Below are 14,682 nucleotides of genomic sequence, written 5' to 3' on the forward strand. Positions count from 1 at the left end.
GTGAATTGCTTCAACCCCTCTCCTTCCAGCCCTTACCAGCCTTTCCCCTTGAACTAATACAACCACTTGTCCTTTGTCCTACTGGAGAAAATCAAACAACCCATCAGTCAGTGCGTCTAGTCACCCTTTAACACGGATCTGGGCAACTCTCTCTCCCCTCTGGACAGTGCCTCTTCCAAACCTTTCACTGCTTCCCTAGGGTCCTGCCCAATGCCACCAACCCCCCATCAGCCAATAATCTCTTCCTCTCTCCCATGAAGAAGCTGAGGATTTTGGCAGGAGCCCCAGCTCTCTTCGTTGTTGATTCTCAGCTTCCCAGAGTGGAGTTGGCCCCCCTTTGCCGCTTATCCCCACCCCAGCAAGGATAGATTAGTCATCATGAATATCATGGTCTGCTCTTGGCTCCATTCACGGCTTGCCTGGGGGATAATCATCGGCTGCCTCCTGATCTACCCTGATACTGTCCTCTTGTAATGAAGGTTCTCACTTTGTTTGATGATCAGTTCCCCCCCACTGACCATCCTACCCTGTTCAACTATCTATTCCTCTTATGACACTGCTCCTGGCTATAACTAATTCCGTCTTCTATGTGCCTCACAATTTACTGAGCACATTTTCCTATCTCATTTAATCCTCTAAAATAACACTTTTGAGACTTCCCTGGTGGTCCAGTGGCTAAGACTCCGCATTCCCAAAGCAGGGGCCGTGGGTTCCATCCCTGGTCAGGGAACTAGATCCCGAGCACTGCAGCTAAGACCTGGTGCAGCCAAAATAATAACAATAACCCTTTGAAGTGGGTCTTTTTCTTTAAAAAATTATTTATTTACATTGAAGTACAGTTGATTTATGTTTCAGATGTACGATGAAATGATTCTTTTCTATTATAGTCATTGCAAGATAAGTACTATAAGTAGAGGCTTGTTGTTGATCTATTTTATAATAATAGGGTATATCTGTTAATCTCAAATTCCTAAGCTATCTCTCATAACCCTTTCCCCTTTGGCAACCCTAAATTTGCTTTCTATATCTGAGTCTGTTTCTGTTTTGTAAATAAGTTCATTTGTATCTTTTTTTTCTTTTGGCCATCCAATTTTGGAATCTTAGTTCCCTGACCAGGAATTGAAGCCATGCCCTCTGCAGTGGAAATGCAGAGTCCTAACCACTGGACCACCAGGGAAGTGCCATCATTTGTATCATTTTTTTTAATGAAGCAGATCTTATCCTTCTTTTATTAATGATGGTCCAGAGAGACTTTAAGTAATTTGCCCAAGATAAGTGGCTGTGCTGGATGGACCTCAGCCAGCTCCTCTCTTTTCTGCTACCCCATCATCGGTGACCACACTTTCCTGGCCACAGGTGAGATCCTTTCCTTCTCTGTCCTCGGCTGAATCCCCATATGCCCGTCCACTGTTCTCATTCACTGCACTCTGAAAATTATACATTCCTTTATCCCCACATCCCCTCATAAGGCTGTGAGTCCCTCCAGGTGGGACACTCCAGTTCCATTTTCCAAGTGACCTAATAAATGTTTTTGATCACATGAAGTTCAAGCTACTTTAGCCTGTGTGTCTGGTTAGTTGTGGCTAGTTGACCATTTTGCCTTCACTTACATAAAACGAGTGGACGTGAAAAAGTGATGATACTAGAGAAAACGTGCAAGATCTCATGACCTTGGTATAATAGGGACAAAGCTGAGACATACTAAGTACTGTGGATGCTAATGGGGCTTCCCCAGTGGCTCAGCGGTAAAGAATCAGCCTGCAATTCAGGAGACGCAGGAGACTCAGGTTCTATCCCTGGGTTGGAAAGATCCCCTGGGGGAGGGCATGGTAACCCACTCCAGTATTCTCGCCTAGGAAGTCTCATGGACAGAGGAGCTTGGCGGGCTACAGTCCATAGGGTCGCAGAGTCAGACATGATTGAAGCGACTGAGCATGTGAGCACATGGATGCTAAAATCAATGACTCTCAGCTGGATGTGCAATGAGCAGTTGGTCTGCACTGTATTCAACTGGGAAGGAAAAGAACAAAATCAAGGCGTATATACAGAATGCTGGAAATATATGATTTAGGTGTGTAACTAAAACGTGAGGGGTAATTAGGAATCTTAGGATTTTCTCATTTCCACTGGATGGAGCCCCTCCTTAGAACACGAGACATTTGTTTTACTAGTGCACTCTTGATTCATATAGAAACATTTCCTTGGCACTCACCATGCACCAGGCCGTGTTCTGGAGTGAGTCCTAAGAGGTGAGTACGGTTATCACCCTTTTTTTTAGGTGAGGAAACAGAAGCAGAGAGAAGTAAAATAACTTGCCTCAGGTGCTCACTTCAGCAGCACATGTACTAAAATTGTAGGAAAAAAGAGAAGATTAGCAAGGCCCCTGTGCAAGGATGCCAAGCAAATTCGTAAAGCATTCCATAATTTTATTATCAACTCTCTACAAATTCTTATCTTCAGAGAAGACAATGTTTAAACCTGCATCACAATCACCCTTGTTTACTTGGAGCTTCAGCATCAGTCCTTCCAACAAATATTCAGGGTTGATTTCCTTTAAGATTGACTGGCTTGGGCTCCTTGTTTACCATGTTTTTTTTTCTGGTCACCTCCCAGAGCTGACTCTCCCCACCCTTAACATCTTTTGTCTTTAGATGAGGCTGGCAGGGCTACAGCCACTTTGGTGAGTTACTCAGTTTTTTCTGACTCTCTCCCATATATACGTGTTATTAAACTTTGATTTTCTCCTGTTTAAAAATAAATAAATGAGTAACTTGCCCCGGGCACACACCATCTGAGCAGTGGTGGCTGAATGCCAACACTGTACTCTTCACCAGCACCTCACAGTATCTCTGTCTTAATGCATTTGCAGAACACATCACGCATGAGCGCAGATGACTCTTTGAACCTCATGTGATGTGTCAAGGAAACCAAACATGCTCCTATTTTTAGCTGAATTCTTTCTGACACAAAGCAAGAAAGAGGGCATTGTGGTGGAATGACTCCCACATAGGTAGCAACTTATCCAGCATATATGAGCACTGGCTGATTTACAACGCAGATGGACAGGGATTTCATCCCTTTGAATACTATATTGTTATACGTTCTGGAGGGTGATTATTTTTGTGAAGAGGAGCAAAACAGATTAAAGGAAACAAAAAACTAAACAAAGGGAAAAATAAAAAGTTGCAGTGGATAAAGCAATTCAGTAAGAGAAAGCAAAAACAGGTTAAAAAAAAAGTTACTGTGTAATTATATCTCAATAAAAGAAAATTAAAACCAGGTTCCCAAGTGACTTTAATTTGAGTTGTTCAAGCCAACTTACACAAAATTATTTTGCAGTCTTATGATGCATTCGACAAGATCTCCAGGATCTAAACTCAAGTTGAGCCAAGCTTTAAGATAAAGCTAACTGCAGATGAAAAAGATATGGCCTCCTAAACCATCTTTATCTTGAAGAGATCAAAAAGGAAGGCCATGTTTTGTGAAATTCTCAAGGGAGAGAATACACATTTACTCAGTACAGATCATGTGCCAGGTTTATTGCCAAAAGTTGATCTCATTATCTGCAATTTACAGAGGAAGAAACCGAGGCTCAGTAGGTAATGAAAAGAGTGAAAACTGGAATCAGGCTTTAAACGCATGTCTCTTCATAATACAGCAGTCTGTCCACAAATTCTTGGTACATTATTATAGGTTTCTGATTTCGAAAGTGATTAACTCATTTTGTAATATATACACATATTGAATCATGATGCTGTATACCTGAAACTAATATAATGTTATATGTCAATTGTATCTCAATTTTTAAAAATTATTAACATTGTACATTTACCTACCTGAATCTAGAGCCACTTTAGTTACTGCCCTAGAGGGTCTAGACTTCTAGCCTGATAATTTTCAACCAAATGCATTATTATATCAATGAACTCTACAGGAACCTTACCCTTTGACAGAAGTAGATATCATTTTTTTTTCAAGTTTTTTTTTTACTACATTTCATAACAGGAAGCAACATTTTATATCGTGACCCACTACACATGCAGAGTGTTTAACTGCACTATTTCAAAAAACAATGTAAGGACTTCCCTGGTGGTCCAGCGGTTAAGATTCCACGCTTTTACTGCAGGGGGTGCAGGTTTGATCCCTGGTTGGGGAAATAAGATTCCCCGAGCCGAGTGGCCAAAAAAGCTCCCCCAAAGCCCACAGTATTTAACTTTGTTACATGCTCTGCTCTCTTCATTTCTTTTCTATTCCATTTTTAAAATATGCTGGTCCTGAGCTGTTAAATTGATTTCATGGCCCACCAATGTCTTAAGATCTACAGTTTGAGAAACACTGTACTTTAGGATTTGCGTTGATCTGGAGATTTTTTTCTCATTTGGTAAATGCAGAAATATAGGCTCTCCAGAATGAAGTGAGTTCTTTAAATGTACACAACTAAGAAGTATTGAATGGAGGACCTCAACACAGAATTCTGCCTTTACACCCAGTATTCTTCTGAATACAGAATTTTTCCAGAGGAATTGTAAATGAGAAACTGAAGGACACCCACATGCCCTCCCTGCAAGAAAAAAGGCTTAGCTATGTGAAGAAACGGGGGCGGGGGGGCGGGTACACTTCCTAGGAGTCTCGCTGCAGCCAAGGCATTTGACAGTCCTTTCTGGAGGACACCTGGTCTGGACCAGGTAAGATGCAGGAGCCAGGATTCAGAGGTGGATTCATAGTCCCTGCTGTGGGAGGGGCTCCCGTTTCAGTAGAAGAGTCCACGAAAACAGGTAAATTACAGTGCAGGCGAATCAGAACCATATTAGTGATGGAGGAAATTAAAAGAAATTAAAAGACAGTTGCTCCTTGGAAGCAAAACTACGACAAACTTAGCGTATTAAAAAGTAGAGAGGTCACTTTGTTGACAAAAGTCCGTATAGTCAAAGCTATGGTTTTTCCATGTACGGATGTCAGAGTTGGACTGTGAAGAAAGCTGAGAGCCGAAGAATTGATGCTTTTGAATTGTGGTGCTGGAGAAGGCTCTTGAGAGTCCCTTGGACTGCAAGGAGATCCAACCAGTCCATCCTAAAGGGGATCAGTCCTGAATATTCATTGGAAGGACTGATGCTGAAGTTGAAGCTCCAATACTTTGACTACCTGATGTGAAGAGCCAACTCATTGGAAAATACCCTGATGCTGGGAAAGACTGAAGGCAGGAGGAGAAGGGGACGACAGAGGATGAGCTGTTTCGATGGTATCACCGACTCAGTGGACATGAGTTTAAGGAAACTCAGGGAGATGGTGAAGGACAGAGAAGCCTGGCGTGCTGAAGTCCATGAGGTTGCAGAGTCAGACATGACTGAGCTACTGAACGATAACAAGTGATGGAGGAAGCACAGCTGGAGGTCAGAGAAAGGAGCTTGATTTCAGTTCAGAGCCTGGGAGAAGGGAGCTGAGGAGAGAAGCTGTGGCGGAGGGCGCACGGAGTGGCTGCAGTGGTGGTGGTGGTGGTGATACGGCAGACTGTCCTAAGGGTAGAAGGTACTGGGTGGGTAGAAAGAGGAGAGCATGTTAAGTAGCTGGAGCAACATGAGCCAACTGTAGGCCACTGAGGGGCAACATGTGGGGCATGAAGAACAGTGGGGTAGGGGGTAGAAGCCCCTTTTGCAACTTAGCAGAGTCACCTTTGCCCACTAGACATTTTTTAATATTAAAAAAGTTAATTTATTTAGTTTATTTAGTTGTAGCATGTAAGATCTTCAATCTTCAATGAGACGTGAGAGATCTTTAGCTGCAACATGCAAACGCTCAGTTGCAGCCTGTAGGAACTAGTTCCCTGATCAGGGTTCAAACCCAGGCTCCCTGCATTGAGAGTTCAGAGTCTTAGCCACTGGAACACCAGGGAAGTCCTGCAAGGAAAGCTTTTGAAAGGCAAAACCCTTCAGTGGCTCCCCTCACTCTCGGAAAGATTCCAAACCTCTGACCACATCTCCCTCTCCCTGAATCCTCTGCCCACTGGCTACTGCCCAGAACTTGCCTCCCACCTGCTTCCCTCACTTACCACCAGCCACCCTGCCCTCCCCATCCCACGTGCTTCCTGCTCAGGGCTCTGGTATTCATTGTTCCCTCTGCCTGGTCCACTCTTCACACAAATAGCTGTATTTCTCTTCATGACTTCAATCAGGTCTCTTCACAAATGTTACGGACCAGAGAACCCTCCAAGTTGGAGAAGCAGCCTCCCTATCCCTCTTCATGTTCTCACTCTGATTTGACGGTTTCTTCATAGCACACCTCCTACAGTGATGTCGTTGTTCATTTGACAACACCCACCCACCCCCGATGGAAGGATCCCTGGGTTGGGAAGATCCCCTGGAGGAGGGCATGGCAACCCACTCCAGTATTCTTGCTTGGAGAATCCCACAGACAGAGGAGCCTGGTGGTCTACGATCCATAGGGTCCCAAAGAGTCAGACACGACTGAATCAACTTAGCACTCATGCACGCACTCACTGGAGTGGAAGCTCTTAGGGGTGGGATTTGAATCTCTTCCTCCTTGCTATCTCTTCAACATCTGGGGTGGTGCCTCCAACCTATAGATGCGCCATAAACATGTGTTGAGTGAGTTGCTTTGCTAAGGGGGCGAAGGAGACGGTGACAGAGTGTAAGTTGCCTGGGAGAGCAGAAAGCTTGGGAAGGCTTTGGACTTTCCTGGTCTATAGGACCAGGGCAGGTGTGCCTTTCACTGCTCATAGACTGGGACAGGTAGGTCCCCAGCTGGCACGTGGGTTAAATGTGAAAGAGTTCAAAGGGGAGCTAATGAGGTAGAAGCAGAGGGGGACCTGGTGTTCCATGGCCTCTGCCTCTTCCTTCTGGCTCCTGAGGTGCAGCATCAGAGCAAGCTCTAGAGTTACCTGCATCAGCTACACAGGGGCCTTCCTTGTCTCCAGGAGGACAGAGGATGAACCCTGAGACCCCTCCCACTGGAGGAAGGGCATCTCCGTCATGCTGGAGAGGGTGCTAAGGAACTGTTGCCCAGAACCCAGAACCCAGTCTGCAGGCAGAGAGGAGACCCTGGATCACAGCATTGTTGGGGTGGGTGCATGAAAATGAACCTATGACCAATGTAAGAGATTATTCTGAGGGTCCCGGAGGAGTTTTCCCAAGGTGTTCCGCTCAGATCTCTCTGAGCTGCCATCTTTGATTTCCAGTATTTTTTTCACAGACTGTGTGATGTGCCCCTATTAAAGAAGAAAGAAATGGGTGATAATGAGGGGTGAGGGCAGAGTTAGAGAGAGAGTTGGGGAGAGACAAAGAGACAAGGAAGGAAGAGAAGAACAGAAGGAAAAAGTCACTGAGAGAGGGAACATAAAGAGAAAACCTTGGGATAGGAGATGTCAGGCGAAGATCAAGACATTAAAGGAAGGAGAGAGAATCGGGAGAGAAAGGCAAGTGCAAGGAAGCTGCACTTGCTGGGACAGAAGCTGGGATTTCCCTGGTAGTCCAGTGGCTAAGCCTCTGGCACTCCCAATGCAGGGGACCTGGGTTCAATCCCTGGTCAGGGAAAGATCCCACATGCCACAACTAAGACCTAGCACAACCAAATAAACAATAAATACTGAAAGAAAGACAAAAGCCATAAGAGGACACAATGGCTGGAATGAGATAAAAGTGGGCACCAGGATGTGCTTGTTTTGGACACGCAGAAGGTTGGAGAAGGGAGATCACACAGCTCATCCTTGACTGCCCTCCTAGATCTCGGAATCTCCTCACCAGGAGCCCCGCCCTACTTCCGGCTCCCCAGGGTGGGGCTCCTTTGTTTCCTGGGATGGGTCCTCAGCACCAGATGGTGAGCCTGTCCTCTGAATGCTGGGCTCCTGGTTATTAATAACCGAGGCTAATGGTTCCAGTCCCTCCCTGGCCTCTGTCCTTCTGACCTGTTACCTCAGTGGGTGAGAGGGCGAGTCCTGGAGGGGTCCCAGAAGAGAAGGGCTGACAGAAGAAATCGATGACACCAATCGTGGGAAGTTTCAGACCCACAGGAGGGAGTCTTTGCCCTGTGTGGGCTATAGTGCCAGGCAGATTCAGCTATGGTGCCAGAAGTCCTGAGGGCCCAGCACGGCCCCCAGGGGAGGTCCTGTCTGCTTTTCTTCCTCAGCTTCCCATTTGCCCACTAAACTGACTATCTGTTCCGGGGAGGGGGATCTGCAGGTGTTGCCTCAAGTCACTCTTCTTAGAAAAAGTTTGTGAAGAGGCTGACAGATTGAGGATGGATGGTTGGAAGAAATAGAAAGTACAACAAAATATTAACCATGAGAGGGTTTCCCTGGTGGCTTAGTGGTAAAGAATCCACTTGCCAGTGCAGAAGACATGGGTTCGATCCCTGATCCGGGAAGATCTTGCGTGTCGCAGAGCAGGTACGCCCATGCGTTGTCATCACTACTGAATCTGTGTTCTAGAGCCTATGAGCCACAACTACTGAGCCCTCCTGCAGCAACTCCTGAAGCTCTCGCCCCCTAGAGCCTGTGCTCTGCAACAACAGAAGCCACTGCAGTGAGAAGCCTGCGCACTGCAACGAAAAATAGCCCCTGCTCCTCACAACTAGAGAAAAGCCGGTGCAGCAACGAAGACCCGGCACAGCCAAACATAAATACATAAAATTATTTTTTAATGAAGTAGATCTTTGTTTCGTCTGACTCAGTTTAATAAAAAAATTAACCATGACAGAATCTACATGGTGAGCATATGGATGTTCACTGTATATTCTTTCAACTTTTCTGTACTTTGAATTTTTTCATATAAAATATGAGAGGAGAGAAAAAAATTGCCCAGCAAATAGTATAAGGTGTTGGGAGTGTGATCCCTTTCCAAGAGAGTCTATATTTCAAATGCCTGGAGAGGGCAATGTTTATCCTGAGAGAGGGCAGATTGCAGGTAAGGGCACCAGCAGAAATCAAACAGGGGAGGGAGAACCCCGGATAGCACCAGGTGATGAGTAGTGCTGCCCGCACACAGCTGCTGGTCTCTCGGTTGGTGATCTTTTCTCAAGTTTATTCTGCCTCTCCTGAGATCTAGGCCTTGGCCCAGAGTTGGCCCCACCCTGCCACCTGTAACCCTTGGGATAGGATAAGTTCCAGATCCTGCCTGACAACTGATCCTAGGAGTCTGGTCGTGTTTGCTCAGGTGAGGTTCACACAGCAGGGGGAGGGCTTGGACTTGGTATAAGAGATCTGGAAGTTTCTAGGGGGGCTATTTTGCACTTGAAACTGCCAGGTAAGGGCTGACAGAGGTGTGGGCTAAGGGGTGACAGGGATTCCTGGATCTGAGTTAGGGGGAAATTCAAGCTCAGCTGAAGAAGAGACTTCCTAGACTGAGCAGCAGGAGAGACCTGGGTGTCAACTACCCGGGGCATCTGAATCGGAGCTAGTCTTAGGTGTAAAGATGTCTGGATCTCAACTGTAGGGCTGGAGACACCGGGGATACACCCATGGCCAGATTTGTGTTAGCAGAGAAAGAGGTATGACAAATAGACCAGGCACCTGGGATCTAATATCTTGAGCTGATTCCAGCTCCTTCTCAAACTTCTTGGGCTATCCCATCTCCACCAGAACTGCTTGGATGGTGATACTGGCTGTCTCTTCTATTACCGTGTTCACTCTCCAAGTGACAGATAAATGCTCTAAAATGCTCCTTTCTTTCCAATTTGAGAAAAGGACCAACATAGGAATTTATACTATGCCCCAGATGCCCCACAAGCTGGGCCAATCTACCCCAGCCCGACTTCCTTTAGGCTTTTCTCAGACTCCTGGTTTGATGAACTCAACCATCTCTATAATTTGGAGATGTCCTCCACTTTTTTTTTTTTTTTTGGCTTTGCTATGTGGCTTCTAGGTCTTAGTTCCCCAACCAGGGATGGAACCTGTTCTCCCTGCAGTGGAAGTGCGGAGTCCTAACCACTGGACCACCAGGGAAGTCCCTCACTTCTTTAGAAAATTCCTTTCCTGCTTTGTGCTAGGAGGGAACAGGGGTCGACACAGCTTAATCCAGATAGAAAGTCAGGATTGATCTAGCCTGGGAGGGAAGAGGAGGGTTGGTTGTAGCCAGACAGGGGAGAGGGAGAGGGATTAAGGACACATAAGATAGTATCTGTGATGAACAGGACTAGAGACTATGGGCAGTTCTTTCAAACCCCAAGACTGAGTGGATGAGGTCTGCATTGAAGGACCAAGAACCCCAAGACTCAGCTGGAGGTCAGAGGCACCTGGGTAAATGGCCTTCGAGGGGATAAGGGCGACTATTCACTTCCTTTCTTCTCACTCCAGCCCCAGGATGTTGACTGCTGCTCTTCTCGCCCTACTTTGTGCCTCAGCCTCTGCCACAGAGAGTAAGCGAGAAGCCCGGAGTCCAGGACAGATCAGGGGAAGACAGGCGCCCGCACTGCGAGCAGCCAAGGCTTTCAGAGGCTGACTTGGGGTGGTTGGAACCGAGTTGTGGGAGGAAGAGGGGTGATGGGCAGAAACTGAGCTCTCAGGGGATTTCTGCCCCCAACTCCTCCTTTCCCTCCAGTTCAGCCCAGGGCCTCCTCCTACAGTGGAGAATATGGAGGTGGGGGAGGAGAACGATTCTCCCAGTCTGGAAACCAGCTGGATGGCCCCATCACCGCCATTCGCATTCGAGTCAGCAATTACTACATCGTAGGGTAAGCGTCTTCGAGATTCTGTGCTTTGGCGACCTTCTAGGATCTTACTAAATTAGGAAGGTCTCAGTCACTTTGGGTCACATCAGTAAGTCACAGGGATAACATGATATAGAAAAGTTATTAGATGACTTGGATTTGAGACCTGTGCTGCCGAAACCTGTAAGACTCCCACATGTGTGATCTTGAGTAAATCATATACCTTAAACTCTGAGGGACCTGGGCATTGTCTAGTTTACCCCCACCCAAGGTTTAAATCCCACCTGGCATCCTCCTTCTCTAGCTTGATACCTCTCCCCAAACATGTGTCCTTCTGACACTGGAGCCTGGCACAGCACGAACAAGTCTCTCCCCTCGTGGGGGCCTTTCAGATGTTTGGGAAAAAAAAAACAAAACCTTTTCTTCTTTCAAGTAAGGGGTGGGGGCCCAATGGGAATGTAGACTCCAAAGGCAAGCTCTGATTTTTACTGTCTGGGTGATTCCAGGCAAGCTGTTTTCCCTCTGTGAGCCTGATCATCAGCAAGATGAGGAGCTGAAGTTCTGTGTATGCCCTTCCAGGGCTCATCCAACCCTCACACTCTTCAGGGCTGTTACCTCGGTCACTAGTCTGAAGGTCTCAGCCTGTAGGCCAACAGCTCCTGTATTCTGATCACCTTACTCAGTGTCTCCCTTTCTTCCCTCCTCACTCCACCCCTAGTCTCCAGGTGCGCTACGGCACGGTGTGGAGCGACTATGTGGGTGGCACCTCGGGAGACCTGGATGAGATCTTTCTCTACCCTGGGGAATCCATTGTCCAGGTGTCGGGAAAGTACAAGACCTACCTGAGAAAGCTGGTCTTTGTGACGGACAAGTTCCGCTTCCTGTCTTTCGGGAAAGACACAGGCACGAGTTTCAACGCTGTCCCCCTGTACCCCAACACTGTGCTACGATTCATCAGTGGCCGAGCTGGCTCCCTTATTGATGCCATCGGCTTCCACTGGGACCTCTACCCCTCTGATTATGAGAGCTGCTGAGTTGCACCGCAACCCTACAATGGGGACCTGGGAACCCACTCACCACTAACCACCATCCAATTAAAACCACCATGTCTCAATTAAAAAAAAAAAACAACAAACAATAAAAGGGCATGACTACAGCTAGTGGGATGCACCTCTTGACTCTGGATAGGAATGTGCGAATCTCATTTCTGGCTACTTGTTGTGTGTTAGTCTGGGGAAGAGTGGGAGGATGAGGGAGAGAGGTGAAAGAATCCTGAGCTTTTCTTCATAATTTATCAAGAGGAGATGAGGTCTTCCCTAGTGGTCCAGTGCTTAAGAGTCTGCCTGCCAGTGCAAGAGACACTGGTTCGATGCCTGGTCTGGGAAGATCCCACATGTCGAGGAACAATTAAACCCATTCGCCACAACCACTAAGCCCACAAGCCCATGCACCGCAACAGGAGAGTAGCCAGGGCTCGCCACAACTAGAGAAAGTCAGAGTGCAGCAACAAAGCACAGCCCCAAATAACTAAATTTTACAAAAGTATTTTCAGTTGAGATAACTTTTAGAAATATAGAAGAGATAAGATTCTGGCCTGAACTGATTCTTTTTTTTCAAGTGTTTACCCAAACTGGAGGCTGAAGGTAAGGCCAAACTCGTGGCTTATCGCCAAAACTCCAGATGTTTCACTCTCCAACCCTTTCCTCCTTTGTCTTCTTGAGACAGTGCCTCTCCACCGACAGGCTGTCACCTCACTCTCCTGACCTCAACCCACCCACTGTTTGTGGGTGCCTGGTTCATCATCCTTCGTTTTTTCCCAGAACCCACCCAACTCCCAAAGTTTAGCCCGAGTGCCTGCCAAGGACTCTGGCTATTTACCCCATCCTAGTTCCCACCTTTACACGAAAGTCCTGGGGTCCATGCTCAGCTCTCTCAGACCTCAGTTCTTTCCTCCGGAAGTCACCACCTCAACAGCTTCTACTCTGCCAACTGTTGTTGCTGTCTAGTCACTCAGTTGTATCCAACTCTTTATGACCCCATGGACTGTAGTTTGCCAGGCTTCTCTGTTCATGGGATTTCCCAGACAAGAATACTGGAGTGGGTTGCCATTTCCTTCTCTAGAGGATCTTCCCAACCCAGGGATCGAACCTGCATCTCCTGCATTGGCAGGCGGATTCTTCACCACTGAGCCACCAGGGAAGCCCACGCTGCCAATTTTACCCTCAAAACAAAAGGGTATTCCAGGAGGTGGGGTTGGGGTGGAGATTTTCCATCATGTTTCTGTGGACTGAACGGGCTGCTTAGAGTTCAGGGGAAGCATTAGGGGACTGGACATATTCAGCAAGGATTTAAGGGTATGTAGTTGCTTTGGAAATTCTAGTTCTTGGTCCCAAATTTTTGACAGTTTTTTGTTTGTATATTTGTGCTCGTGGTGGTGATTCCTCATTGCTCCCAATAGGTTTATTCACATCCCAGGGAATTTCGGTCACATTTTCCCAATTAGACAAAAATAACAGTCATGTATATGTAATTTTATAAAGAAATATTAGCATGATACAAACTCATGACTAGTCTGTTTCTTATAAAAATGCCTTTATTTCTCTCAAGTCCATGGAATGGAATATTATGCAACTATATTTTTATTGATATATAAATCACATAAGATAAAATTCACCCCACTTTTTGACTGAGCCCCTGTGTGATGTGGGATGATTGGCATGGTTCCCCAACCTGGGTTGGAACCCACACCCCCTGCATTGGAAGCACGAAGTCTTAATCACTGGCTGGCCAGGGAAGACCCATAAAATTCACCCTTTAAAAAAAATTTTATTTATTTTTTGGTTGGGTCTTCCTTGTTCTTCACGGACTTCTCATTGTGGTAGCCTTTCTTGTTACAGAGCCCTGGCTCTAGAGTGCATGGACTTCAGTAGTTGTGGTATGTGGGCTTAGTTGCCCCATGGCATGTGAAATCCTCCTTGAGCAGGGATCGAACCATGTCCCCTGCATTGGCAGGTGGATTCTTAGCCAGGGCACCACCAGGGAAGTCCAAAATTCCCCTTTTAAAGTATGCCTTTCAGAGGTATTTAGTGTATTCACAGATTGTGGAACCATCATCACTCTCTAATCCCAGAATAGTTTCACCACCTCAAAAATAAACCCCGTCCCCATGAAGCAGTCACTCTCCATTCTCCTCTCCCCCAGCCCCTAGTAACCCTCTTTTCTGTCTCTATAGGTTTGCTTATTCCAGACCTTCCACACAGATCAAATTATACAACAACATGGCCTTTTATGTCTACTTTCTGCCATTTAACATAGTATTTTCAAGTTTCACCCATGTTACAGCATATATCAATACTTTAGTCCTTCTTATGGCTGAATCTGACAGCCTTTTGACAGATCAGATATTTGGTCAACTTTAGGAAAGCCTCTTTTTTTTTTTTTTTTCACCCAGTTAGGGGACTGGCACCAATGGGGCAGCCATGGCAGAAGGGAATTAAGGGGAGGGATTCCTGGCTTTTATCTAGTCCTTATTAGGTTTTGGCAGATTAAGGAAAATGTCCCCTTACTTAAAAACTTGAGTTTTAAGAGTGCTGAATTAAGCTAATCACACATTTACCAAATAGTCCCTGCTAAAGGGTAGGAATACAAAGAGTACTGAAGATCTGGTTCTTTTCCTCTAGTTAAAACTGTTGGTTTGGTGGCATAACAAAGGTGATTTTCATAATATGCTAAGAGAGCCAAAAGGAGGGTTAATTTTCTCTGGGAGGTCAGGGAAGTCTCTGTGTGTGTGTGTGTGTGTGTGTGTGTGTGTGTGTGTGTGTCTGTGGAGGAACAGTACTAAGTCTAGATTATGTAGAAATATGAAGATATTTCTCTCAAGTCCATGGAATGGAATATTATACAACTATATTTTTATTGATATATAAATCACATAAAATTCATCCCACTTTTTGACTGCACCCCTGTGTCATGTGGGATGATTGGCATGATTCGATACAGGCAAAATGGTTCAGTGATTCAGTACAG

At 46.1% G+C, this 14,682-nt stretch overlaps 1 protein-coding gene and 1 non-coding gene across 2 annotated transcripts; both read left to right on the forward strand.

The window, feature by feature from the left end:
* Positions 1 to 2,321: 2,321 nt before the first annotated feature.
* On the forward strand, positions 2,322 to 2,428 carry LOC113884040. Its single transcript, XR_003508793.1, has one exon. It is a non-coding gene; the product is annotated as a U6 spliceosomal RNA (small nuclear RNA).
* Positions 2,429 to 10,105: 7,677 nt separating this feature from the next.
* Positions 10,106 to 11,839, forward strand: ZG16 (zymogen granule protein 16). Its single transcript, XM_027527850.1, has 3 exons — positions 10,106 to 10,365; positions 10,548 to 10,680; positions 11,375 to 11,839. The coding sequence occupies exons 1-3, from the start codon at positions 10,251 to 10,253 to the stop codon at positions 11,688 to 11,690; spliced, it is 564 nt and encodes a 187-aa protein (XP_027383651.1). The 5' UTR covers positions 10,106 to 10,250; the 3' UTR covers positions 11,691 to 11,839.
* The last annotated feature ends 2,843 nt before the right edge of the window (positions 11,840 to 14,682 follow it).

Source organism: Bos indicus x Bos taurus, chromosome 25, assembly GCF_003369695.1.
Source record: "Bos indicus x Bos taurus breed Angus x Brahman F1 hybrid chromosome 25, Bos_hybrid_MaternalHap_v2.0, whole genome shotgun sequence".
Lineage (NCBI taxonomy): Eukaryota > Metazoa > Chordata > Mammalia > Artiodactyla > Bovidae > Bos > Bos indicus x Bos taurus.

Coding starts and splice junctions, on each gene's coding strand:
- ZG16 (XM_027527850.1), top strand. CDS start 10,251: ATGGCCTTCGAGGGGATAAGGGCGACTATTCACTTCCTTTCTTCTCAC. Junction 10,366..10,547: donor CTCAGCCTCTGCCACAGAGA/GTAAGCGAGAAG, acceptor CTTTCCCTCCAG/TTCAGCCCAGGGCCTCCTCC. Junction 10,681..11,374: donor AGCAATTACTACATCGTAGG/GTAAGCGTCTTC, acceptor CTCCACCCCTAG/TCTCCAGGTGCGCTACGGCA.